The sequence below is a fragment of the Equus caballus genome, chromosome 10, assembly GCF_041296265.1.
Source record: "Equus caballus isolate H_3958 breed thoroughbred chromosome 10, TB-T2T, whole genome shotgun sequence".
Taxonomy (NCBI): Eukaryota; Metazoa; Chordata; class Mammalia; order Perissodactyla; family Equidae; genus Equus; species Equus caballus.
Genome location: NC_091693.1, coordinates 83,988,467 through 84,014,797, shown reverse-complemented (window position 1 = coordinate 84,014,797; position 26,331 = coordinate 83,988,467). Strand labels below are relative to the sequence as shown.

Here is a 26,331-nt window from a genome sequence, read left to right as displayed (position 1 = left end):
GTAAGTAAATACCCAACAGGAGTCAGCCTGAAGAACATCAATAACACAATCTTTCAAGGAGAGGGGCTCATTATTTTTGTTAAAAGGCCCAGTTTTCTATATTCCACAGCGAGCCACCGAACGTCCTTGCCTACCGTGATAGTCAGCGATAAATCAGGTTAGTTGAATCCTTATAAATGAAAAACTTTTATTTTTATGAAGCTACATAGTGAAGGAACTGGCAAACCACAGTCCAGGTGACACAGGGTTGGAAAAAGACCAAGACTCTGAAGGCTTTGCCCTACAAGGCACATAAAACCAGCACTCTGGGCCAGATTTGAGAAGTGAAGTTTTCTACCCTGGCTCCCCAAAATGATGCTCTGAGGATGTATGTGAGGTCAGGATCCAAAAGTCTAGTAGTATGAAGGTGGATTGAACAAAACCTGCCTAGATCCACTAAACCCTGAACTACTAGATTTTGATACTTCTGAACTACAAAATAGTAGTCCTGAGCCATTTTGCAACAACTGAGTAAGTCACGTCTCAGTACTTTTTCTTATGTATTAATGAGGAATAAAAAAGTAAAAGAGGGACTCAGATATGATAGCTCTGTGAGACCTGTTTTTGCGATTGTCACGCTAGTAAGTGTAAATATTGAAGGTAAAGACCAGAAGTTTCTGAATCTTTGCTTGTCTGCCAATACTAAGAGGAATTGGGGAACGGGAGGAAACAAATGATTTATTTATTTTATGTTACTTTTCTTGATTACTCAGGGCCCCAAAGGATCCTGGGTCCTCGAGTCTCACACTGGCAACCAGGGACAGGGAGGATTTGAGAGGTGTCTGTGTGTCTGTGACACAGCACAGTGCCTGGTGCCATCCACATCTCTACCCTGCCTTCATGCTTGCTTGTGTTCACACATGCATTTCAGGAAATAAATTCCTCTGGAAGTATCGTAGATTGCATGGCAGATGTGAAAGCCCAGAGCTACAAAATGCAAATTAAAAGCAAACATCAAAATGCTGAGAATATGGAACAAACATTTTCTGAATTAGTGGTGGGTACCATCAGCTATAGCAACAAAACAGCATTCCTTCATAATCCATGCATGTATTGTGGTGACATTGTCACTATTTTCAGAGGTGGCATCTCACCTTGCTCGTTGGTTTATATCTCTTTATCGGGCTTTTCAAAACTTCTTACTTCCTTTGTTTTCTTAGCAGGGGAAAGTCTTGCCTAGGTAAAGTAAAACAGGCAATTCCCAGAGCTCTGGCATGATTAACACAGAAGCAACATTTCTGCTTAATGTATAGTTTGGTGAAGTTTGGTCACTATTTTGAAGATATGTATTATAACATCCTTTCTGTCCTAGGGTAAGATGACAGCAAGTACTTTAGATAGATGTCTAAATCTCCTCTAGCTTCCCTTCTCTTCTTCTATGCTCCAAAAACATTTAAGCTTTTGGGTTGCTGTGGTTCCATGCCATTTAGTTTGAGTTGATAATACAAAGCTGGGCATCCCCATCTATTCCATCCTCAGTGTATAAAGTCTGCAAGTTTGGGTGTGGAGAAAAAGAAAATGAAAATGGGCTTTCAGAATAGAGTGGCTTGTGTGACACAATCTTCCTGCTTAGTCCCTGGAGAACATGGTATTTGTCACGGCTTTCTCTTCCACCTGTGGGAGTACTACCGCTGGGGGTACTTCAGATGTGAAGACCAAGCCCTCTAACCAGAAAGGCTGTTCTTCATGGCAAGGTATTCCTCTTGTCCCTTGCTCCTCTCCCTTGAGGACCAGAAAGCAATACCATTTTACAAACCTAGAAAACCATCATAGTCCCTTAAGGTAGCAGATTATCTCCAAGTGGGCACCCTGAAATCTAGGAATGCAGGGATGATTCATAAGCTGCCTATGACTGCAAAAGTCAACTAGGGTTCAATCAAGTGTGACATGAACTCTGCCATTGGTTCGGTAAGGAAGGCATATGGGATGCAGCTGAAGCCTGCTGAGATGCTGAGAAAACTCATGGGGAGATTTTTTTTTTTGGTGGTATGTGATGTTTTTGTGATTCTCCATAGCCACAGCCTAATTCTTAGATACCCTTTGTATACCCATAGAACCCCACTCCAAACCCAGATCTGCCTTTCTAGCATTTGTGTCCCACCAGTTTTCCAATCTCAAACTTCAGAGTTTATTATTCTGGCACTTCTTTTCAGTGGTGTGTTGGCTTGGCGCCTTGCTAGTCAGTGGCTTCTTTGTCATGGGTGGGCTGTTTTCAATCTAACAGAAATTTCTCTTTTGAAAGGTGTCAATTTTATGTGTGAAAATGTAAGTTTATGGAACTAAAGGCTGTCTCTTTAACTGTCATTACATGTTACATTAATATTTTATACATTACATGTCACATTTAATACTCTATATCTCTCTCAAATGTTCCTAGACCTTTCTACAACATTTTTGTCACAAACTGTTCCACTCAAGAAAGACATAGGGAAATCAAAACAGGGAGCCAAGAACAGTTGAGTGTCCATGGGGCTGGCGTTGGCCCAGGCCATGTGGTGGATTCAGACAAGGTGGACTTCCAGAGTGCCAGGAGGCTGGGAGGAGAATCTCCCTGAGGAGGGGGCTTACCAGGAGCCTAGAAGAATGAGGGAAACTCAGGGCACTCTGGATGAGAGGAACAATTGCTGACACATACATAGTGTGTTCTGGAGATTTAGTTGTGCTTGTATCTTGACTGGATCTGGGAATTAATTTTGGGTAACAGTTGATAATAAGACAGCACACAAAATTGAGCCATATTATAAATTGTTCTACTTATTATTATGAGGCATTCAAGTTTGGGATGTTAAGAAGTTACACACTAAGAATTTTATTTTTTCTCATAGAGTCTGCAATCCTATCACCTGCTTTATTTGAGGAGATGAATAAAGGGAGAATGAGCAAATTCCCTTGAATGTAAGAGTCACCTAAATTGGAAGCAACAGTTTTGGACTCTTAAGATTTCCTTTTACTCATCAAGAAACACTGATGCTTTCTGGTCTGGAGGTTCAAGAGTTCACATTCTCCCTAAAGCAAGATTGTCTGCTTTTATGGGTGTAAAGTGACTGCCAATACTAAATAGCCCCAAATGGGGTTTTAATGCAGAGAATAGTTCCACATTTTTCCTTCCAAACACACGTTTTTACATTCAAATATGTTAACAAATGATAGCTATTTTCCTCTCCTTGGAGAGTCCCAAAAACCCAAAGGGCTGATTAAAGGAAGAATGGGCCTCGCTCAGAGCTGCCCTTAGAAATAGGAAGCAGTAACTCTACTCTCAGGGAGACCAGATGCTGAAGATGCTATTGGTCAAAGAGGTGAACATACACATGGGGTCCCTGATGGCCTGTTTACCATGTTCAATGCACGGTGTCTGATTGTTAAGGACGGGAGAATCCTAAATCACCGTGTCACTCAATGTATGGGTTATGTTGTCAGGAAACAGGGAGATTATCATGCCTATAACAACTGGAAAAAGGGTGAAGTTTGCATGATGGGTCACAAAAGGCAAAACATCTAGTATGATCAAGTATTGACTGTGAAGTTTCAGCTTTCTCACATTCTTGGTCTTTAAACTGTGGGACTTGAAGATTTGAAGTTAAATTTCCATATTGTCTCCCGTCTAATCCCAGCAATTGTTCAGTACCTGAAAAAAGGTATTTGAATTTCTTTAACAGGCAGGGAATAGTTTCTAGAAATGCTGGATTCTTGGATATTTGGACTGCAAGTGGCTCATACATGAGGTACAGATATCAGATCACACAAGCCCAGAGACAACTCAGCTCCAGTCATAGGAGCAAAGACAGATAACCAGTGAGTGGCCCTTCAGAATAAACTGCATCAAAAGACAACAGTTGAAGGGATAGGCCAAGCGTTCATTAAATCAGAGCAAAATCTACTATGTGATCTGGACAAATGTAAGAGGCCAGCAACAGCCAACTATCCATGGGATATGCTTCTCTTTCAGCTCTGTTTGGTTTTTGTATATCTTCTCTCTGGGGACAGTTTTCCTATGGATATTCCCCCTGGGCAACCGTTTTATCATTATGACATGGCCCCCCAGTCCCAGAAAGAGCTTCTCTATAGGAATCTGGGAGACTGGCAAGTTGCAGAGAGATTTTACTTTTGAATAGCATTGTTGACAACTTTCTTAACCTGTCCAGATAGCCAGCCCTGAGTTGGCAGAATTTGTTGCGGTCATTCAATCAGACCAGGAGCCATGGGCCCAGAGCTGGAGTTGCTTCTTTCTCTCAGACATGGTTACTGTGTCAAGCTAGACTGGCCTAGTGTACAGGGACACTGGGCTATGTCTTTGGTCAAGGAGTAACCCTACGAAGCCACTGGCCATCTCCACATGGCCCCTCCACTGATGACATGATGAAATCCATGTTTATGTAAAATTGAGTAGAAAGTCAAGGAGGAGAAGGTTTTATGGCTATGCAGGGGGATAAAGTATGAGAAGATGGAATTAGAAAATGAGCTATTACCCTATTTTTTCAATCTCTTTTCTCTTTATTTTTCAGATTGGCTTATTTCTATTGCTCTGCCTTCTAGCTCACTGACTCTTTTATATATAATCTCCATTCTGCTGTTAATTCTATGTAGAACGTTTTTTATTTCAAATTTTGTAATTTTCTCCTCTAAAATTTCTATCTGGTTTTTTAAGTAATTTCCATTTCTCTGCTAAAATTTCCTATCATTTTAATCATTCTAGCATATTTTCCTTCAAGTCACCAAACGTTATTATAATAGCTACTTTAAAATCCTTGTCGACATCTGGATCATCTCAGCATCATACCCAGTTAATTGTCTTTACTCTTGAGAATGGGTCACACTTTTATGGGTTGTTGTGGGTTTTTTTTTTCTTTCCTTTTCCTTTTCTTTTGCATGTTAAACCATTTTGGATTATACCCTGGACATTGTGAATGTTACAATGTGGAGACTCTTCATTCTTTCTTATGCACCCAAAGAGTGTTGGTTGTTGGTTAGTTTGGTTTAGCAAGAAACAAAATTGGTTAGACTTAAACTGAAAACTGTCTCTTGGGTATCAGTGTAAATCTAAGTTTAATCCTTTTATTCTTAGTTTGGCTGTGCACATGTGTGGTTCAGGATCAGGCAGTGATGTTAACAGTTTATACACAGAATTTGAAGTCTCCCCTCATAGCTCTCTCCTTTCTGGGATTCTCCTCTCCCTTTCCAGAGATGTGGTTGCCCCAAACTCTGTCCACTAATTCCGCAGTCCAGAAAGACTGCTGGATTTCTATTAGAGTAGTAGCAGCATTGCCTGAGGCCTGCCTTCAGGTCAAAAGTCACAAAAAGGACATCATTCCACATCTTCCTTTTCTGTAGACTCCTCTTCAGAATCTGCCTGCTTTTTTTCACTCTCCAGTGTTTTCAGTTAATTTTTTTGTATTTTGTCCGATGTTTATGATTATTATTCATGGAATAATTGGTCCAGTGTGAGCTAATTAGGCCATTCCAGAAGCAGAACTCTGCTATTAGACTATTGAAGTAGTCCACATTTGAGCAATGAATGCCTGGATGAATGTAGTAACATGAACCATGCGGAAAAGTAGGCAAATACAAGAGATGAGATGTAGGGAAATTTTCATGATGCCTAGGTGTGAGGAATTAAGATAAAAAGGACAAAGATGTTGAGCCTGAGCTGCCAAGAGGAAGAGGTAAAAAGCAATTGGAATGGTGCATTGGTCAGTCAAGCCGCTATAACAAAATACTGTAGACTTGGGGGATTAAACAACAGAAATTTATTTCTCACAGTTCTGGAGACTGGAAAGTTCGAGATCAAGGTGACAGCTGATTCAGTTTCTGGTGACAGCTTCCTTCCTGGCTTCCAGATGGCCACCTTCCGCTGTGTCCTTACATGGGAGAGAAAGAGAGTATGCTCTCTGATGTCTCTTCTTATGAAGACACTAATCCCATCACATCAGGGCTTCGTTTAACCTTAATTATTTCCATAGAGGTCCTATTTTCGAGTACAGCTACATTTGGGGGATTAGGGCTTCAATATATGAATTTCGGGGGGGGCACAATTCAGTTTATAGCAAATGGAAAACTGGCTTTGAAAAATAGAAGGTTATGAATTATTTTAGACATGTGTATGAAATGAACAAGGTACAAGTTGTTGGAGATCTGGGATGGAGCATGGGAAAGAGAAGATTATTGATGATAGATTTATAATCCTTCAACGTAGAACTCAGAGCTGAGGCCCTGGGGATGGATGAGTTCTCCAAGGGACAAAGCGTTGATCAATACTGAGGATTAAGGGGGCAAAGACCACGCCATGTGTAAACTCTCCCAGAAGTTAAGAGAAGAATAAGTCAGCAAATAAAACAAACAAGTTGTTGGCGAGAGAGGAAGACAGGCAGGAAAGTAAAATAGTGCCAAGGAAGATGAGAAAGAAAAGAGGGCTGTGAGAAGGTGGGCAATAGTGCTAAACGCAGTTAGAGAGGTCTTGATAAAGGCCATTGTCCAAAGGTGCTGGATTTGTAAATTAGGAAGTCATTCCTGACTTTCGAGGAAGCAGTCTCAGTAAAATGATTCATAAGAGATTAATGTGCAAGAGGTTAAGGAAAAGCAGAATGGAAGTGGTATGAGGGACATATTTGGAGCTTAAACGGTGAGTTGCATTACCAGTGTAGGCAATGCAATAAAGAACCACTGAAATATTCAAAATATTGCCAAGAGCAAATTGAATTCAGCCGTGCTCAGATAACTCCTTCTTCCAGCTGGCCATGTTCATTCTTTCAACAGAAGCCATCGTGCACCAGCTCTACTAAGCAAAGTTGTATACACTGGGGGGAGAACAAACAGTCCTTGCCCTCACGTAACGTATGTGTCTCTCTTGCTCCCTGCCACGGCTCAGCTGGGCCCATTCTTAGTAAGGCCATCTTCCCTAGCCTAGGTGAGCCCCATACTGTCTACTCTTTGGGAGCAAAAGCATTAGATTCTTTTTCACTCTTACTAAAGTTAGACACACTTTTAAGCGTCAATGAGCTTTTCATGAAAACTCCTATCTCATAATTTTTTTAAATTATCGCATACTGCAATAATGATACTGCCCATTATCAAATGTATCAGCATAACTTTATTACAAGTTTTATTTTATTAAAACATAAACTTTTCATATAAACAGAGTGTTTACTGCGGTAGACTCCTATTCAATTAGACTGGGATCAATCCCAGCCATTAACGTGGTTTAAAAGCTTTCCAGTTGATTTCACTGCGTACCCAGGATTGAGCCCCACTGGATTAGAGATCTGTTATTTTGTGGTGGCTTTTATTGAAGAGCACTACCTCTGAGGTGGGACTAGCTCTGAGCGGGGAACAGAAATATTCATGTCCTCTTAGTGTGGGATTGCTTTCTGCTACCTGCACTTATTTTGGGCTGACTTCTTTCGGTTTCTGCTCAACTCTACCTTAATTAAGATATTAAGAATAATCTTAAACTCACAGTCAAGATGTTTTTAATCCAATGCAAATATCATTTTGTGGATGGGAAACAATCGTGCCTGCAGTTACCTGCTTTCAAATTCGAATGTATTTTTAATTTCTGCTGAGTCCCTCTTCTTGGGACTTTTAGAACTCTTGGGAAGACACAAAAGACAGCTAACAAAATTTGCTGGACTTTACGCCGTTGGTCTGAGTAGATAAGGAAGAAAGAAATAAGTCAATAAAATGGGAAAGAAAACAAGGATTGTAGAAGAGTAATTGCCATATAGTAGACCCCCAATAAATGTTGACTGAATGAATGAATGAAATGACAGAGAAGCATATTGGAAGGTAGTTTGGGCTGAAGCACAGATTTTGTCTGAGAATTGTCTGTTGCTGAATTGAACCAAGCGTTGAATTATCTATGTGCATATTTTAGCCAGGACATATTTTCACCGCTGATACCGTGACTGCCAAAGTGGGAAAAAAGCAGAGAGGGCTTATCGTGAGAAAAGAGGAGAGTGCATTCTCCTCTTTTCTTTACTCCCTTGTTTCATTATACCTCATGCATTCTTACAAACTATGACCTAACATTCTAAAGGAAGCCCGGTCTTTCGAAACTCATCTGAATTTTGTTTGGACCACTAAGGATTCCATAGCTGTGCCAGAAAATTAACCTACTTAGCTAATTTAGGAAATCTCTTTGTCCTTTGTCGTCCACTTGGCTTGCCTCTATTCCTTCACTTGCATCCCAATCAATCCTTTTTGTGAAATGGGTTGAAAGCTGCGTAGGGCCTCTGAGGAACTGTTGCCTGGAGATTTTACTATGGCTTCTTTTTACACACTTAATGATCAGTCACTAACTTTAAGGTGGTAAAGTAGTTCTGATACTTAATTTTATAAACAGCCTTATTGAGGTATAATTTATATCACATAAAATTCACCAATTTAAAGTGTGCAGCTTAGTTAATTAGCAAATCTATACAGTTGTGCACCCATCATCACAATCCATTTTGGAACAATTCTGTCAGCCTAAAAACTTCCCTCAAGCCATTTTGCAGTCAATCTCCATTCCCACTCCAGCCCCAGCTGACCACTGGTCTGCATTCTGTAACTGTCGTTTTCTGTAGCGTTTTGTAGAAACTTCATCTGAATGAAATCAGAATATCTAACACTTATTTTTAATTTATAAACTAAGCTTACCTTATTAAAATAGCCAAGACCAACTAAATTAGGTGGATCTTGTATTTCACTATAAACAGCAGCAGAATAAATTAATTAGAAGAAGAATTTTCTTAATCATGCTCTGAGACTTTATTGTATGCCTCATTTATTTTGCTGAATCGTATCTTTTCTCTTTTTGTTTGATACCTTGTTCAGTTTTTGGCCATGCGTGACATACTACCTCTTCAACATATAGAGATTAATATACTTTCCAACTTCAGGCTTTATTCTAAAGTCTGTATTATTATGACATTGTTTTCCAGAACTGTAAGTATTTATGTGTGTACAAAGGGAAAGAAAGCAGAGATACCTAATGAACCCTCAAACATTTGTAAATGGATGGAAGATAGATTGATGACTACCATATATTTAGGCTTCCAGAAAGTGGTTTATATCACAAGTTCTCAGGGTGCAGAAAATTAATAAGTTGAATATATTTGGAATAGAATTTCACTCATTGACTCGTGTTTTTACTTAACAGAAGGAATGTGAAACATGTTGTAGCAAGGAATAAAGCGCTACAATGGACTAAGTCCTATGTCTTACCAGAGTTTCCCTATGACGTCAAGTGCATGTTAGCAGAAGAGAAGTGTCCTGATCACAGCGTGAGGATAAGGATCATCGAGTTTCTCCAGGCCGACATGACCAAGTACCTGGAAGGCTCACTGTGAGTGACAACAGGCCAGCCTTGCTGCCTCGGGAGACGGTCTGTTTTCAGAGTAGACTAGAATTCTCTTCAGATTTTGGATGACAGAGTGGTAGTAAGTCCAACATTGCCCAATATTTGAATGTCTAATATATATTACATAGAAAGATTTCCAGAAAAGTCAGTGTAATTTAGACTCACTTAAAAGAAGGAATGTGGGCTGCTTGAAGTGAAAAATGTTCTTTCCGTTGCACTGAACAGATATCCCACCAGCCAGCAGTATAACGATGTGGTCAACGCCCTGCTGCAGGCCCACCCCTTCCTGGACGAGGACGGCTGTGGCTTTGTAAGTGGCCGCATGGCGCCATTGTGTTAATCTCAGCCCATCATCAAGTAATCGCTTTGTGCGGTCCAGTCCTTTTATGCCTGAATCTCCCTTTCCTCAGTTTCTCTCTCTGTCTATCTATCTCGTTCTATCTGTTTCGTTTTGTCTATTTCTCTGACTCTTTGTCTCTTGTCTTTTCTCTCTCCGATTCTATCTTTTCAGCTCTGTCTCTCCCTGTTTCTTTCTTTGCTTCTCCCTCTCTCTTCTCTTTTTGATACTTTCTCTCTCTCTCTCTGTGTTCATTTGCTTTTTTTTTATAGAGAGTTTATTTTTTAGAGCAGATGTAGGGTCACAGCAAAATTGAGAGGAAGTTACAGAGATTTCCCATATACGCCCTGCCCCCAACACATAGCCTCCCACATTATTAACATCCCCCACAGAGTGGTACGTTTGCTATAACTGATGACCCTACATTGAAACATCATAATCACCTAGAGTCCAGAGTTTACATGGGGGCTCACTCTTGGTGTTGTATATTCTATGGGTTTGGACAAGTGGACAATGGTATGTATCCATCAGTGTAGTATCTTACAGAGTATTTACACTCCCCTAAAAATCCTCTGTGCTCCACTCATTTATCACTCCCCCATTCCCTTCCTTTGCCTTCTTCATCTCTCTGTGTCCTCATCTTTCTCTCTCTCTCTCTCAACGCCATTTGGAAGCTCAGGCATAAGGATGAGTCTCTAGGAAGGATCTTTGAGATGTGATGCCCGGAAAGAGAAGGAAGGGACGGCACCTACATCAGTGCTATCCTCAGGGCAGTGTTTCTTGCCTTCTGATTAGACCCAACGGAGAAGTTGTCTGGCTTTGAGGTCTTGAGCTCCAGCCTCACCTGGCCCTCTCACATCTCTGATGTCCTGACAAAAACAGGTCCTAAAGATGTTCTGGAGCAGCCATTCTCAACAACCGCTGCACATTAGGATCCCCAGAGACTCAGATTTAGTTTATCTGAAGAAGAGACCCAGGCATTAGTATTTTTAAAAGTTCTTGGGGCCAGCCTGGTAGTATAGTGGTTAAGTTTGCACACTCCATTCCTGCTGTGTGGGGTTCACAGGTTCGGATCCCAGGTGCGGACATTGCACTGCTCATCAAGCCACACTGTTTTATGTGCTGTGTCCCACATAAAACAGAGGAAGATTGGCACAGATGTTAGCTCAACAACTATCTTCCTCAAGCAAAAGGGGAAGATTGGCACTAGACGTTAGCTCAGGGCCAATCTTCCTCACCAGAAAAAAAAAAAATTCTCAAAAGATTCTCATGTGCAGCCAGTGTTGAGAAACGCTGCTCCAGAGGCTTCAGACAAAGTTTGCCATCTGCACCTATGTGTCTCTTGGCTTTAAAAGCCTGGGATCTCTGTTGCTCAACAATGTGAATATGCTGAATGCTACTGAACTGTACACTCAAAAATAAAGTGGTAAAAAAAAAAAAAGAGTGTTTTATGACACTGGAACTGTATGATTTAAGGAACAATTATGGGAAGCTGTAGCTATGTGCACATAAAGATATACTGTCCATTATTCCTTATATCTCTCTATGCCTTATACATATGCATTGGTAGTCAGATCTAAATAAGATAGATGTCTTTTTTTTTTTTTTGCTGAGGAAGATTAGCATGAGTTAACCTCTGTGCCAGTCTTCCTCTATTTTGTATGTGGGATGCCACCACAGCATAGCTTGACAAGCAGTGCTAAGTCCATGCCTGGGATCCAAACCTATGAACCAGGCCGCCAAGGTGGAGTGTGCCAAACTTAACCACTAGGCCATGGGGCCAGCCCCAATAGATGTCTTTTTGTACCTTATCATCACATATATCTGTGAGAAAATATTTTTGCTGTGCTTTCTTGAAGACAGAATTTAAGCAATTAGTTTCAATTTGAATAACAAAGGATAAATGTCAATATCTGAATATAAAAAAATTAAGGCTTCTGTTTTCTTTCTCTCGTTATTTCTCCTCTCTTTCTTTCTAAGAGAGGTTCATTATACATGGACAGAATCATAGAATTTTCTGAGTGGGAGAGGGCCTCAAAGATTCTTTTTCACTGCCCAGACCCTGGCAAGGTATTGGATCCCAGGTCTGGATCCAGTAAGTGTTAAAGCCTAGACTAGAATTCAGATATCCTTGCTTCTCATATGACGTCTTTTCTTAAAATATGCCGTTGCATATAAAAGCGCACTATAAAATAATCCAAATTTGCCCAAAAAATCCAAACAAACCTAGAGCCTTAACATTGATAATCGCCTTGATATGGCTGATAAAACTGATTCTAAGAATTCCTTCTACACTTGAGATATGATATCTGCTAACTAATCAATGGTACTGTGTATAGAGTTAGTTGCATTTAAAAAAAATAGTTTAAATTTGCTGTTTCAATAAGTTATACATTCACAGAGATCAAAATTCATAAGCTATGAAAGGATATGAATGGAGAGTCTCCCTCCCACCTCTCTCCTCCAGTCACCCAGTTCTCCTCCCCAGAAGCAACCGGTATTATTGAAGATGCCTTCCAGAGGATCTTTGCATATATATAAGCGAATACGTTTCTATCCAATTACATTTTGACCTTTAGTTTCATGGTTATCGAAGTGAGACAAATAGAAAGGAATGAATAATGCTTACTTTGACCCTGTGTGCATTTTACCCACATCTGTTCCCGGTGGCATTAACTAGAGATGGTTAAGTGATAAAGAGACTTGCAAAATTGCTTAGCAGGTTGTGGCCCCAGTGTGTGCACACTGAGTGAAGGGGGAGAGTCTGGGGCACGGCAGCTGTTTACCCAAATTCTCCCTGCAAGTGGGCGAGAGGGTGTGTTTCTAATGTTACAGGGGAAGGTGTAGAAAGTTTCTGAGAATGTTAATGTGTGTGTGTGAGAGAGAGAGAAAGAGAGAGGGCCAGAAAGCAAGTGAGCACTTGGTTGTTTTTATGGCTAATTTTATTCTCAACTTTTTATTTTGAAACATTTCAAAAATACCCCAAAGTTGAAAGAAAGCTACAGTGAATGCCCACATACCCTTTACCTAGAGGAAGGTTTCTCGGTCTCGGCAGTATTTACATTTTGGGCTGGATAATTCTTTGTGCTTGGGGCTGTCCTGTGCACTGTAGGATATGCAGCAGCATACCTGGCACCCAGAGGTATGAGGAGCTCCCTAACCCATGGTGTAACAACCTTTGTGTCTCTAGACATTGTCAAACGTGTCCTGGGAGGGGGTGGAGTCACTGATGACGGAGAGTCACTGATCTGGAGTCACTAGGTATTAACATTTTGCCATATTTATTTTTCCTCTCTCATACTTACTTGTTTGTTTGTTTTGGCTGAGCATTTAAAAAAAAGCAAGTTGCAGATGCCATTTCCAGATGCCTCAGCGTGCATCCTGTAAGGATAAGGACAATCTCCTGTCGAACCTCAATGCCATTTTTACACATAAGCGAATTAGCAATAATTACATAATATCATAGATAATGCATATTCCCATTTCTCCAAATATTCAGAAAATGTTTTTGAAATGGATTTTTTTGCTATAAAAACTAATCAAGGACTATGTATGGTATTTGGTGAATTTGTCTCTTTAATTTCTTTTGGTCTAGAACAGTATCCCTGCCCTTTTCTGTTTTTCCTGATATTTACTTTTTGGACAAGTCTAGTTCAGTTGCCGTGTAAGGTGATCCATATTCTGGGCCCGTCTGAATGTTTCCTAAGGATTCTATTTGGGTTTAAAATGTTGGGCAAAGATCTGCTGGTGACGCCATGGACTACTTCACGTATCAGATCAGGAGGCTTATAGTTCAGGGCTATTTTTTATTTCAGAGCGATTGGAGGAGAGCCGCATCCATGTAACACTTTCCACATCCCTGTAGCTGGAAAAGTATGAAGAAGCGGGCTGATTATTCGATGACACAGATAGTTCTACTGGGGCATCTGTGTGTGTAGGGAACTCACGGTCCCAGGCGTGTAGCAGATGCTCAGTAAATACTCTCTGACAGAGTTCTCATGTGGACAACCGTATTTGATTTGTCTTTTTTCTGTTCCCCATCAGGCAGCTAATACGGAGAGAAGGGAGAGGCTGGGAGGAAGAAATTGGCAATGTAAAAATCTCCTGGCCGTTGACTGCCGTAACACCTCCCACCAGGTCAGCAGGTTTAGAAGAACTTCAGAGCTGTAGGAAACAGGAGGGAAAAAATGCATTTGCACTAGTTCATATTTCAGGGCTAAGAGAAATATCAGCCATCCGTTATTTCCGTGCTGCTGGAAAACAGTGATGGCCGAGTCCAGACCCGCAAGCCTGTGGGAGATGATGAAGCATCTCTGACTCATGCATACTCAAGAGCTTAATCAGGGCCTCAGCCATCCCCCACCCTCAGCCCACAGCACTCCTCACTGGGCTGTTGAAGGTTTTATGAGCAGTATTTCAGTTTACAAATATCTTTCAGGAGTAGCTACTCACTGGAGCCCACCCAAAACCCAGTGCCGTGGACAGCACTGATCTTATTGCTCCATTTTGTAGTTGAAGAAACTAAGGCTGAGGGATTACTTGTTGAAGATTTCTTGGTTAATACATACTAGAGCTAGTCCCGGACCCTGGGTCTTCCCAATTTATGTCCCAGTGCTTTCTGAAGGGCAGGAAATAACTCTGATTGGGACTTAAGGCAGGGAACCAGGAATGGCAAATCTAAGTGCCAGACAGTGGAGTAATGTGATCTCAGTAGCATTCCCATTTGCCTGAGAGGAAATAGAGCTCAGAAAACATGCCTGAAGTCACCCAGCGACCTTCCACCCTTTCTAGTGGCCAAGATGGGAAGGCGAATACTGGCTTGTCTGGTTGCAAAGGCTCACTTCCTTCCGTGCACCCACTCTTGGGCCTATTCAAGCACGTGGCATTGCAGGGCAGATGACGACTGAGAGGCAGCTCTGAGGCTCTGGCTTTGAGGGGTTGGGCCACTCCTCACACAGTGAGCTACTTACCAAGCAAGGCCAGGACTCAGAGTCTTGCTTCTAGTCTGTTGCTTCAACACCTGGGTCCCTCTACTTTGCAGAGGACTGACCCAAAGCATCTGGTATTTATAGCTTCCAGGATGCATCAAGCCCTGTGCTGGGCTGGTGAGCCAAGCAGACATGAGCCTATAGTAGAAGGAAGGGTGGAAGGAAAGGGAGAAATGAAGAAAGGAAGAATGAAAAGAACAGAACAGAAAGGAAACAGAAACAGAAAAACATCATATAGATGAGGGTAAATTCCCAGTGCAATAAGTGTTGACAAGGAAAGGTGAGAGCTGGTAACCAAGAAAAATGAGCTGTTAGAGAGTTCATAAGGGGATGATGGCTGAGCTGAGATCCGGAGCAGAGCAAGAGTTAACCAGATACCAGCATGCTGGAGAAAGAGAGGGACAGAGCTTTCCAGACCAAAACCAAAGGCCCAGCAGAGGGAGAGAATATTAGGGGTGTTGGCGTGTTGAGGAAGAAGCCCAGGTGTGTCTCCCAGCTATTGTCCATGTCTCTGGTCTTCCAAACAGTCCACATGCCAGACATACTTCCAGAACTCAAATTAGACCATCTCTTCTCCCTACTCAACGTGGCCTAGGAGAGCTTCCTCACCTGGCTCTGCGGCCGAGTTATCTACAAAGCTTTAGAAAAGACAGACATCTGGGCTGCACTCAGACCTACTGAATCAGAACCTCTAGAGTCTGGGCCAGCAGCAACAGCGTCACTTGGGAGCGTGTAGGAAGAAGTGCAAATTCTCAGCCCTACCCCTGACCTACTGGATTAGAGGCTCTGACCGTGAGGCCCAGCAACGTGTCCTCCAGGGATTGTGATTCAGGCTGAAGTTGGAGAACCATTGCTTTAGAAGAAGAACCAAGGGCAAAAGCTCCCTGTGAGAGAGTCTGCTGTAGCCCGTCCACAGAGAGTGGCTTGAAAAGATCTGTTTCCAGATTCCTTTGAAGCTCTTTATGCAGTAACCTGGCCCTTCAGGATGGGGCAGGCTTCTCTCTCCTGCCTTGTTCTGCACCACATCTTCTACCATTCCGCATGTTAAGCTCTGTGTTCCAGCCATGCACAACTCTTGACAGCTCTCCAAGTGTCACGAGCTCTTCCTCTCCCCGATGTCCCTGCTGCTTCATCTGCCTGGAACCTCTATTCATCCACCCCCCTGGTATTTCCCCATGCCATCTCCATTCCCCTTCTACGGTTCCCCGAATTCTCCTAAGACCTAAGCCTCAGCTTAGATGCACATCCTACAGGAAGTCTTCTGTGGTCTCCTAACACAAAGCTGTCTCTTCCCCTGTTATAGCTCTTTCACTCTGTGTTGAAGTTACTTGTCCCTCTGCTACACTGAAAGCCAGCTCGGCCTGCCCTTCCCCCTGCCCGGGGCAGGAGCCTGGTCTTTGTGTTTGGAATAGTAGATGCTCCACGGATGTTTGGGACATGAATGCCAATAGTATCCACCAAGGTGAATTTCAAGGAGTGACAGAAAGAGTCATATATAGATTGATGCATTCAAAGAAAATTCATCAATCTATGTATGCATAAAGCAGTTTCAGTTCTTTTCTAGAACCTATTAGAAAAGTGGTGTGCCTTGTGGAGACAGCAGGGGAAGGTGGAAAATATCTAATTTTAGGAATTAGAAAATCTAGATTCAAGAGCCAATATATTTACTCAATAGCTATACAACATTGAGAAGATGTTTTCACTTCTCTGACTCTGTTTCCTATTTATAATTTAGGGATTACCATTTTTATAGCAATATCATGAGATTGTTGTGAGGATAAGGGAAAGGATAGCTATATTATTTCTATTACTGTGATGTGAAAATAATTTTAAACCCAAACGTGATAGACGAATAAAGATTTTATTGTTGATACAGGATTATTCCAATCTCCTTGAAGATTAACTGTCCCGTTTTGTTATTTTACACAGTTTTTATGGAAACGAGCCCTCAAAGACCGCTTTAAATATGTTCGGAGACCCATAGAAGATGATGAACAAGTCATGAGAAATAAGTGTAAATTTGGACACCGAAGAGGCCAGACAAGGAAATCTCTTGCTGATATAAGATTGGATGAAATTAAAATTGTGCAGATAAAAGTAAGATTGAATCTTTAATTGATCTAACAATTTATTGATTCATTGATTGACTAGGAATAATAAGTAATAGCATTTAAAATAATTGAAACAAGATAAAAGATATCCTTTTGGTGTGGTCAGAAACCAAGACAATCTATGTCTTATATGGCAAAAAATATAAATGATAATATTTCCTAAAGAGGGCTTCCCAAAACAATTTGAGCAGAGTGTGTCATTGAACAGCTCATGTTTATTCTTTCATGACCTTGAAAAGACCTGGAAAACTCTTCTGTTCTTGGTCCTTGGGTAGTTTATCTTCCTCTCATCTTGAAATGCATCCTGTGTTCTTGCTGTTCTTACTGTACAGAAGGCTTTTCCTCCTCGTGTTATAGGGGTTAGGCTGCCTCCAGTCTCCAGGTTTGAGGGAGGAAGGAAATCCACATGCATGGGTGCAAAACTCCACATTGCCCTGTCTTCACGAAGGTGGCCGTGAGGAGCTTCAGGCCAATGGCCCCAGGCCGGGCCAGGAGATTCCTCCCTCAGTGGCAGGTGTACTGTGCATAATGTCCACTTGGGTCCTAATTAGCTGAGATCCTATAAATATTCCTTAGCTACCTCAGAACCCCAAAATCTTCTCACAAACCAAAACATCTCCTGACAATAAAGTAGATTGAAGTCCTCAGGAAGGATGCCCAACCACCAAGTGTAGAAGCTCAGTCTCAGGTTCCCCAATTCTATTTCTACTTCATTTCAACGTGAACATGTAAATCCTGACTATTCAATCCAACACGTTTATGTTAGTGAATGCACTCGCTCTAAACATTCTATGTCCTTTGTCAGCTGGCATATTTATTTGATACTAATGGAGCAGCCTCCTTGGCCATCTCAATTTTATTAGCATTACTAACAAAGCTCCAGGGGACAGGAATACTTTTAAACATATTTTCAGCCCAGCATCGTACACAAAGAAAAATTTTAGATGAAGGTGTGTGTTTTAAATATCTCATTATAGTTTTCAAGTGATTGGCCAGTTAAGATCATATAATTTTATGTGTGCTCTTTGATAGAAAGACAAGACGGATGAAAAGGTACCTAAAGTTAGTTGTGTAACTTTTTGGAAACTTTGAATGCAATATTCCGATTATAAACTAAAATCATGATGAGATAGAATTACATTCATCTTAAAATATCTTTCATATTCTTAAAATAAAAAGTCACTTTGTAAAGGAACAGAATTATATTATGCAGAAATTTTCTCAAAAAAATGATTTTCAGTATACTAAAAATGGAGTTCCTTTATAAATGAATTAAAATTTTACAGATTCAGTTTTCCTTCTTTTCCTATGATGCATGTTCTACCTCAATTCACGGGAATGGATGATGGTAAAATCGGGAAATTAGCAACTGTCCCCAGCATTAGAACTGAAGGGGTAAGTCCGTGGGGTTGGAGATCACCCCAGGGACACAGGCTAAATGGCAGCTCCTCTCTTGTTGACACATCACTGTTGAACCAGTTAGTATACTCACCTTTCTCTTCTTTCTCCAAACCACCTTAGTTCTTCGTGTAACTACACCTTTTGTGGCTCCTCCCTTCTAGTTCCCCAGGCATGCCTGCATCCTGAGATGAATCTTGCTGAGGCCTATACAGGGGCTTTGGCTACAAAAAGAACAGGGAATTGAGTGTACCAGGGCCCGAGATAAGTTAAGTTGCAACAGAATTTAGTTTGGGGACGAAAAGAGATCATAAAGTAGTCATGTTCACATTTGAAGAGACAACATTACTCCTGGTGAACAAGTCTAATTGGTAAGGATCTGCTTTCCTCCTCCTTACAAATGGAGCTGCTAATGTTTTTAAAGACTGTAGCATCCCTGGGTATGACCTAGCCTTCTGTAAAGCCGAAGCTTTAAAGGATGGGGAAAAATTTGCACTTGAATATTACAGAAACAATGTGTTTCTGCATTTTGTACCCTCCGTGGTGATTAAGCAAATGGAAGAACACTAAGAGTGGAGCGACAAATCCCTTGAATATACTACTTATCTCATGGAATTTTATCCTTCAGATGAATTGCCTAAATTACTTCTGATCTCCATTTTGAAATTCTGATAGTTCTTTTTTAATGTTTTTAAGATGTCTGAAAATTAAATATATTTGGCTTAAGGTACACTTGGGTAACTTTCAAATCTTTTAAAACTTCTTGACTGGGTACAATATTTCCATAAGATAGAAAAGAGTTATTTCCTGTGCTGCAGAGATGGAAAATGCTGATGCAGGCAAGAAGCCAGGAGTCAGGCCATTCCCTCAAAGGAAGTGGGTTTGGCTAAACTGGAGGAAGATTTTGGGAAGGCATAAGGGAGGGGATGAAATTTTCATTTGTTTTGTTTCTGTTGTTCTTGCTTTGGCGGTTGGGAGGAATTTTACCAAGGAATTGACAGTAAATGTCTCATTGAAGGAGGGTGGGCTTCTTAGTCCTTCACGTGGGCGTCCACAGAGAACTCAGGCAGCTGTAGAATTTGTGTGGGCCTGAGTGTCGGCCACGGAGGTTTATCCCGAACCCTCCCTCTACCGTAACTCCTAGGGCAGTGTAGCGCTGCCTAAACTGTGCTGCAAAACCTGCAGCATCAGCAGCATCCAGGCAGCCCCCTGTGAATCTTCAACACACCTGGTTCCTCAGATCCCTCTGCTGAGAAGACTGATCATCATATCATACAGATTTGTCAAATCCCAGACTATGTTTCCAGACTAATCCTGCAAAATACTGGGTATTTTGCAATGTTTAAAAGTCCTTTTCCAATCTCATGAGCTCACGTCACCGCTGCTTGTACGGTCCTGCAGCCAAATGCAACAGCTGTGCTGTTGCCTCTTATGCATCTGACTTTTGGTTTTAGGTCCAAGCAATTTGTCACCCTGTGAACTGATGAATTTGTTTCCTTTGCGTAATTGTCTTTTACTATACTTCCTCATGTGTTTATAAACAGATATAATCAGATTCTTAAAACAGTAAACTGAGTAAGTTCATAAGTTGCTGACACCATTATCCTGTTTCCATGATGAAGGAATTGTATAGAACTATGTGGCAGTGTAGTGAAATTATATTATACTTTGTCCTGTAGTATTTTTTGTGAAAAACCTCAAGTGTTACTTAAAGTTGAGTGAGTGACACTCCCCACTCCCCAGCACATTATCGTCATTGTCCTGAGCTAGCTCTTTCTCTTGTTCTATTATTTTCTTTTTGTCCCCACTCCTGTCTGCCCTTCTCCCCACCTGTCCTTGGGCAACCATTCAAACACATTTCATATGTATCTATTTGTGTGTAAGTGTTACAAAATGTGTACTACCATTTTGAGTTCATATACTGTTGACAATGTAAATGGTATCCTATACCTCATTCATGTTTCACTTTTTTCACTGACACTCTTTAGGAGTCGCTTGTGTTACCATGTGCATTTCTAGGCCGTGATTGTCAGGATTATCAAGTCCTCCTTGACTCAAGCCCCGTTTCCCCCTGACCATGAATGGCACTGCAGAGAACGTGGTCGTGCATGTCTAGTTAGGGAACTACCTGGGGTGTTCTTTCTTAATAACACTCAGAAGAGGGGTGGAGGGCATGGAGGCACTTAATTTAACCAATTATTCTCCAGAATGACTTTGTTAGTCTCACTCCCCTAGTAGCACATATCCCTGTATTCCTGCCAACTCTTGGCATTAGCCAGCCTTCTAGGTTTTGCCAAGTCTGATAGATAGAAGGTGTAATCTCATTCTGGTTGTGATTTGCATTTCGCTGGAGAAGTAATGAATCCGAGCATCTCTTCACATGTTTGTTAGACTTTTGCGTGTCTCCTTTTAGAAAATGGCCTCTTTAGATCCATTGCCCATTTTTTAATGAGTTGGCATCTTTTTCTTGTTAATTTGCAGGAGGCAGTCCCTCCCATGCCCTAAATCACAAGGATATTCTCCTGCTCTTTCTGCTGTTGTTTATAGTTCGCACTTTCCTGTTTAGATTGGTGAGTCATCTGGAGTCCATCTTTGTGTGTGCTGTTAAGCAGGGATCTCAACACCAATTACTAAACAATCCATCCTTTTCTTATTGGTTTATGGTGCCACTGTTATTGCATATTAAGTTCCCAAATAGACTTGGGTGTGTTCTGGACACTCTGTCTTCCTCCATTGGTCTATCAGTCTGTTCTTATACCATTGCCACATTCCATTTGATTACTTAGTACTTAATCAATAGTACTTAGTATCATTTCGAACTTAGTGTACAGACATTTTTTTTGCCATTGGAAGATGTGCTGGGTCAGGGAAGTCCCTCAGTAGAGAGGATTCTGGGGAGATTTATCCTCATTTTTCAGAATAAGCGGAGGGACAGGGGGTCATTTTCTCAGGAACCTACCCCCGGGACTCTTCTGTAGCATCTGCCCCCTCACAGGAGAACTAGAGCCTGGGCCAGGGATGCTGTGCCCAGGTGGGAGGGTTGGACTAAAAGAAAGTTCTGAGCATCTGCCAGCACAAGGAGCACCAGGATGAGCTCTGTTTTGTTCTTGTGGAGGGCCTGCTGTGACAGGATGGAGATGCTCTGATGGGGGATCCTGCTTCTGTCATTTTGACGCTGTGGTGGGGATGGGGGTGGCGTCTGGTTTGCATGGGGCATTGGGCCTGGATCCTCACACTGTTGCAGCGTAATGCTCATTCTTTCTTGGGAATCTCTTCATCCAGAGGATTCCTTGGTGGTCCTCTTGGGCCTCTACCAAATGCCCCATTTGAAATATCAGGTTATAAACATACTTTTTGAAATGCTTAAATTCTTCTTTAATACTTTGAGTAAAGCATGCATTTTCTTCTCTTAAGTTATTGAAGTTTCTTTTAGCTGGTAAAGCCCTCAACTTATCATCGCAGACTTTTCACTCATGGGATATAAGCTGACTTTGATAATAGCCAATGCTTCTTTGAAAATTTTCTGAAAAAAATTTGGCCTGGATCTTTCAGGTGTCCAGTTCTTCACATTTATGGCTGAGATTTTCATCTGCTTTGACAAGGTTCTCCTCCTTTGTGGGGTAAATTAACTCTAAATTGGATATCGGGTGAAAACTTGTTTTCTTGAAGCGGTACAGGAAGGACTTTGCGGTTTCTACAGAAACTTTTGCTTTTCTCTGTTTCTTTTCCCAGTTGCAGTGACATTTTCTCAGTTTGGAGGCTTTTAAAGTGATCTTTAAGTGCACAGATTATTTTATCTTTATCAGTTAATTTAGTCTTAGTTTCTTTTTAAGAGTTTCAAATAAGTAACTTAATCCTGTTAATCAGTTTCTTCAAAACTCCTTTTGATATCATCTTCTCAGAGGTCTTCGTTTTATAGTGTATCTGTAGATCCACTTCTAAGTTCCTACAATCCGTGTCATCTTCTCCAGGATCCGCAGTTGTTCCAGTCTTTCTGTTCCTTGTTTATCATCTGTTTAGCGGTTTTATTCATTATTGAAAGTGGGGCATTGAAATCTCCATCTATTATTATTATTGTAATTGTCTCCTTCTACTTTGAATTCTGTCAGTTTTTGCCACATGATTTTTGGGACTCTCTTATTTGGTGTATATAAGTTTATAATTGTTATATCTTCCTGATGGATTGGCTCTCTTTCCATTATAAAATATCTTCCTTTGTCTCTAGGAACAATTTTTGTCTTCAAGTTTATTTTGTCTGATATTGGTATAGCCTTTCTAGCTCTCTTTTGGTTACTGGTTGCATGGTGTATCTTTTCCCATCTTTTTGACTTCAATCTATTTATGTCTTTGCATCTGAAGTGTGTCCCTGGTAGACCCCATATAGCTGGATCATTTTAAAATCCATTCTGCTAGTTAATGTAATTATTAATAAGGTAGGATTTATATCTGCTACTTTTCTATTTGTTTTCTATATGTTGTCTCTTTTTTGTTATTTTATTCTTTCATTATTGCTGTCTTTTGTGTTAAGTAGATATTTTCTAGTGTACTAGTTTAATTTCCCTTATTGTTTCTTTTAGGATATACACATTTTTAGATATTTCCTTAGTGGTTGCCCTGGGGATTACAACTAACATATTAATTTATAATAATCTAGATTAGTGTGAATTTAATTACAATAGCATACAAAATCTTTGCCCCTGTATAACCTCATCCTCCTTCCTTTTGTACTGTTATCGTCACATAAATCACATTTTATACATTATATGCCCATCAACAAAGATTTATGATTATTGCTTCATGCAACTGTCTTTAAAACAAGACAGGAGAAAGAAAGAGTTACAAACAGAAAATACACATCTACTGTCTTTTATATTTTCCTATGTGGTGACCTCTACGTGTGCTCTTTATTTTTTCATGGGAATTTGAGTTATTGCCTAATATTCTTTCATTTCAGCCTGAAGGACTACCTTTGGTATTTCTGGAGGGTAGGTCTGCTAGTGACCAATTCTCTCAGTCTTTATTTATCTGGGAATGTCTTAAATATCTTCTTCATATTTGAAGGATTTTTGCAGCATATAGAATTCATTTGGGAAATGGTTGTCTGGTTTGAGAATTGGGTGTTCTGGCATTCAGTTCTTATGGTTTTGGCTATAGCTAACAGAAAACGCTGTCTGAGGCTGGCCAGAACTATAAGGAGAGCAACACTCTCACAAAACAAGAAACCCAGTGGCAGAGGAGTGTGGACGTCACAGCTGCTCACCAGTTTAACCAGTTCGTCTCCTCCAGACAATCAACAAGATTGTGCTTCTTTGCTCCCTTGAAGTTGAGTATGGCCATAAAACTGACTTGGACCCGTGAAATGTGAGTGGAAGTGACATGTGCACAGAATATCCACTATGCCATGCCCCAGCTTCCCCCTCTCTTTTTTTGCAGTGATGACTGACAACATTCTAGAGGGTGGTGTTCCTTGGATGAGGAGGATGAGGAGCTGGGCCCTCAGATGGACATCTCACATGAGCGATAAAGAAACATTTGTTGCTTTAAGCTCTGGGAGTTGTTAGGTACAGCAGCATAATCTTGCCTATCCTGAGTAGTACCAGGAGCCCCAAGCACAGTATGCCTGGCTTTGGATCCACATCTTGCTGATTCTCCGGGCTGGCTTCATGAAGTGATGGAGGCATTTTTGAGGATGTGGCCAATCCTGCCAGCCTCCCCAGGACTAGTTTGTGTCCTTGTACTATATCTAGGTTGAGAGAACTATGAAAAGCATTGCCATATGTTATAATAAAAATGCTTAAAACATAGGGAAACATTATCCTACTTTAAGTAAAAATAACTACTTTTCGCTTTTTCAGCTAATTCATTCGCAGATTCTTTCCATTTCTTCATTACTAGGAGTAGATTATCTCCACTGTGGCCTTTGTAAGGACATTTCTCAGAGTCTAAAACATGGAGGAAACAAAACTAATATTTTGCCCCATTCTGATGTGAAATATCTTATTAAACATATGCTGGGAATGTCGTGGCAGTTTCTTAAAGAACTTAACTTATGCTTGTTTTTAGCCTATACTATATCCAGGACAGTGATGCGGGAATTTAAATAAATGCGTGTAGGATGTCCTGGTATCCCGAAGTGCTCCAAATGTTTGCAAACTCAGTTAATCAATCAATCAACTGCCAGGTTTTAAATTACTAACACGACACTTATAATTTATTTCTCTCTTAAAACATTTTCTTTTCCTACTTATTGGGTGTATATGTACCCCATAACTTTGAAAGTCATGCAGTATTTTGTGTTTTAGTTTTCTTTGGCTTAGAAATAAAATGGAATTGAAAATTATGCAAAAACTGCTTAAAGAGTCCAATGCTTCTAATATTTTCTAAGTGCCTTGAGGTTTCTTTTATGGCTTTTACTGTTCATTTCTTACGGCATCTGACACATAATGATTTGTTGTTTTAAGACTAATCATTTTTATAGGCTTTACCATGGATGTGTCTCTGATGGCACAAAACTGAAGATAGCAGATAGCGAAAGTTGAAGAAAAATGTTGACAGTTAACCACACTCTGGATATAATGCAATTACTGCCATCAGCAGGTGGCAAATTTGCTACTACTGTGAAGTTTTACAAGTCAGCTGTGCCCTTGGAAACATGGGGCAAAATTGTAGCAGTGCCCCTGCTGACTGACTGAGACACACGACTGAATCTAGGCACAGAGACCACTCAGGTTACACAGGGTGGCATCATTTCCAAAGCCAATTTGATGACCATAGACTTGAAAACATGATAATTGGAACTGAATATAAATAAAACCCTAGCATCTAACACAGCACTGTCCAATAGAAATATAATACAAACCACATACGAAATGTAAAATTTTCCAGTAGCCACGTTAAAAAAAGGAAAAAGAAGCAGGTGCAATTATAATATTAATAGCATATTTTATTTAACCCAATATATCCACGATATTATCATTTCAACATGTAACCATTTTGAAAAAGTGATAATAAGATGTTTTAAATTCTTTTTTCGCATATTAAGTCTTTGGAATCCAGTGTTTCCAGCACACATCTCAGTTTCGACGAGCCACATTTCAAGTGCTCGTAGCTACGTCTGACTCACGGCACTGGATGAGTCAGACCGACACAGCCTTAGAGGGACCAGAGGTGAGTGAGATGACACCCACAGGGGACACCATAGTTAGCAGGGAACGTGACTAGTTATTTGCTGATGATGTTTAGAAGCTACAGTCCCCAAATCATAGGTATAGGACTTTCACATAGTGCCTTTAAAGTATATTTTTAATGATGTACTTATAAGAATTATTTAATTTTCATAACAAGATACTTTCTTTGCAAACTTACTCTGATTGCTGGATGTAGAACAAAATTATGTTTAATAAAAGTCAAAGTGAGATCTAATTCATGTCCTGGAGGGGGAGTTATAACTGTACATTTTAATCTGTTCTGTGTCTTACTACTTCAGAAGTAGTCTCAATTTTCTGTTAAAATCTGACTCAGAAATATTGTCCTCCTTAGTTCGGTTTCAGCTGTCAGTTTAGACTAAAAGTTAGTTAGAGCTGAGCTTTCCACTCTTCCACCAACTCTCTAGGAGCTGTGGGTCTCTATGGTGTTGGAGTGGAGCCCATTCCGTGTGACCAGCACTGTAGGGGGAAAGGAGCATGGGATAAGCTCATTATCTAGTTTTTTGGATCCAGCTCACGTTAATGGTTTGGTTAATTTATGCAGACTCCTTTGAAGTCACAAATCCCACAGGTGACTCTTACACTTGCCCTCAGTGTCTCCACTCGTTGGCATTCCTTGACCAGGAGGGATCTGTTCCCCACGTCATGCCTTCTTCCTTTGATTACTTCTTGAGCAACTCCTCCCACTATCTTTGCTTACCGAGGTGACTCTGCTGCAGCTGCTGTTCTGTAAGAGTCAGACATTTCTGATCCACTAGTTCCCTCATCTCAGTGTGTACTTCGAAGGAAGTCAGCCTGTCAGAATGGGGCCATCCATCTCCCTAGAGGAGCAGGGAGCTCCACTAAGACAGGAGCCCCACCCCTTGCCATCTCCGTGCTTGCGACAGGCACTCCCCCTGTGAGAGTTTCAATTTGCTCA

The 26,331-nt window shown here is 40.8% G+C and overlaps 1 protein-coding gene across 4 annotated transcripts in view; it reads left to right on the top strand.

Moving 5' to 3' along the window:
* Positions 1 to 26,331, top strand: part of SAMD3 (sterile alpha motif domain containing 3) — a 52,600-nt gene that overhangs the window by 12,313 nt on the left and 13,956 nt on the right. For 2 of the 4 annotated variants that reach the window (XM_014734870.3, XM_070223807.1), the window contains exons 5-8: positions 9,173 to 9,358; positions 9,599 to 9,683; positions 13,755 to 13,847; positions 16,628 to 16,795. In XM_014734870.3, coding sequence (XP_014590356.1) covers positions 9,173 to 9,358; positions 9,599 to 9,683; positions 13,755 to 13,847; positions 16,628 to 16,795 — 532 coding nt within the window. The remainder of the gene's footprint in view (positions 1 to 9,172; positions 9,359 to 9,598; positions 9,684 to 13,754; positions 13,848 to 16,627; positions 16,796 to 26,331) is intronic. The other 2 variants (XM_070223808.1, XM_070223809.1) reach the window with 1 other exon arrangement.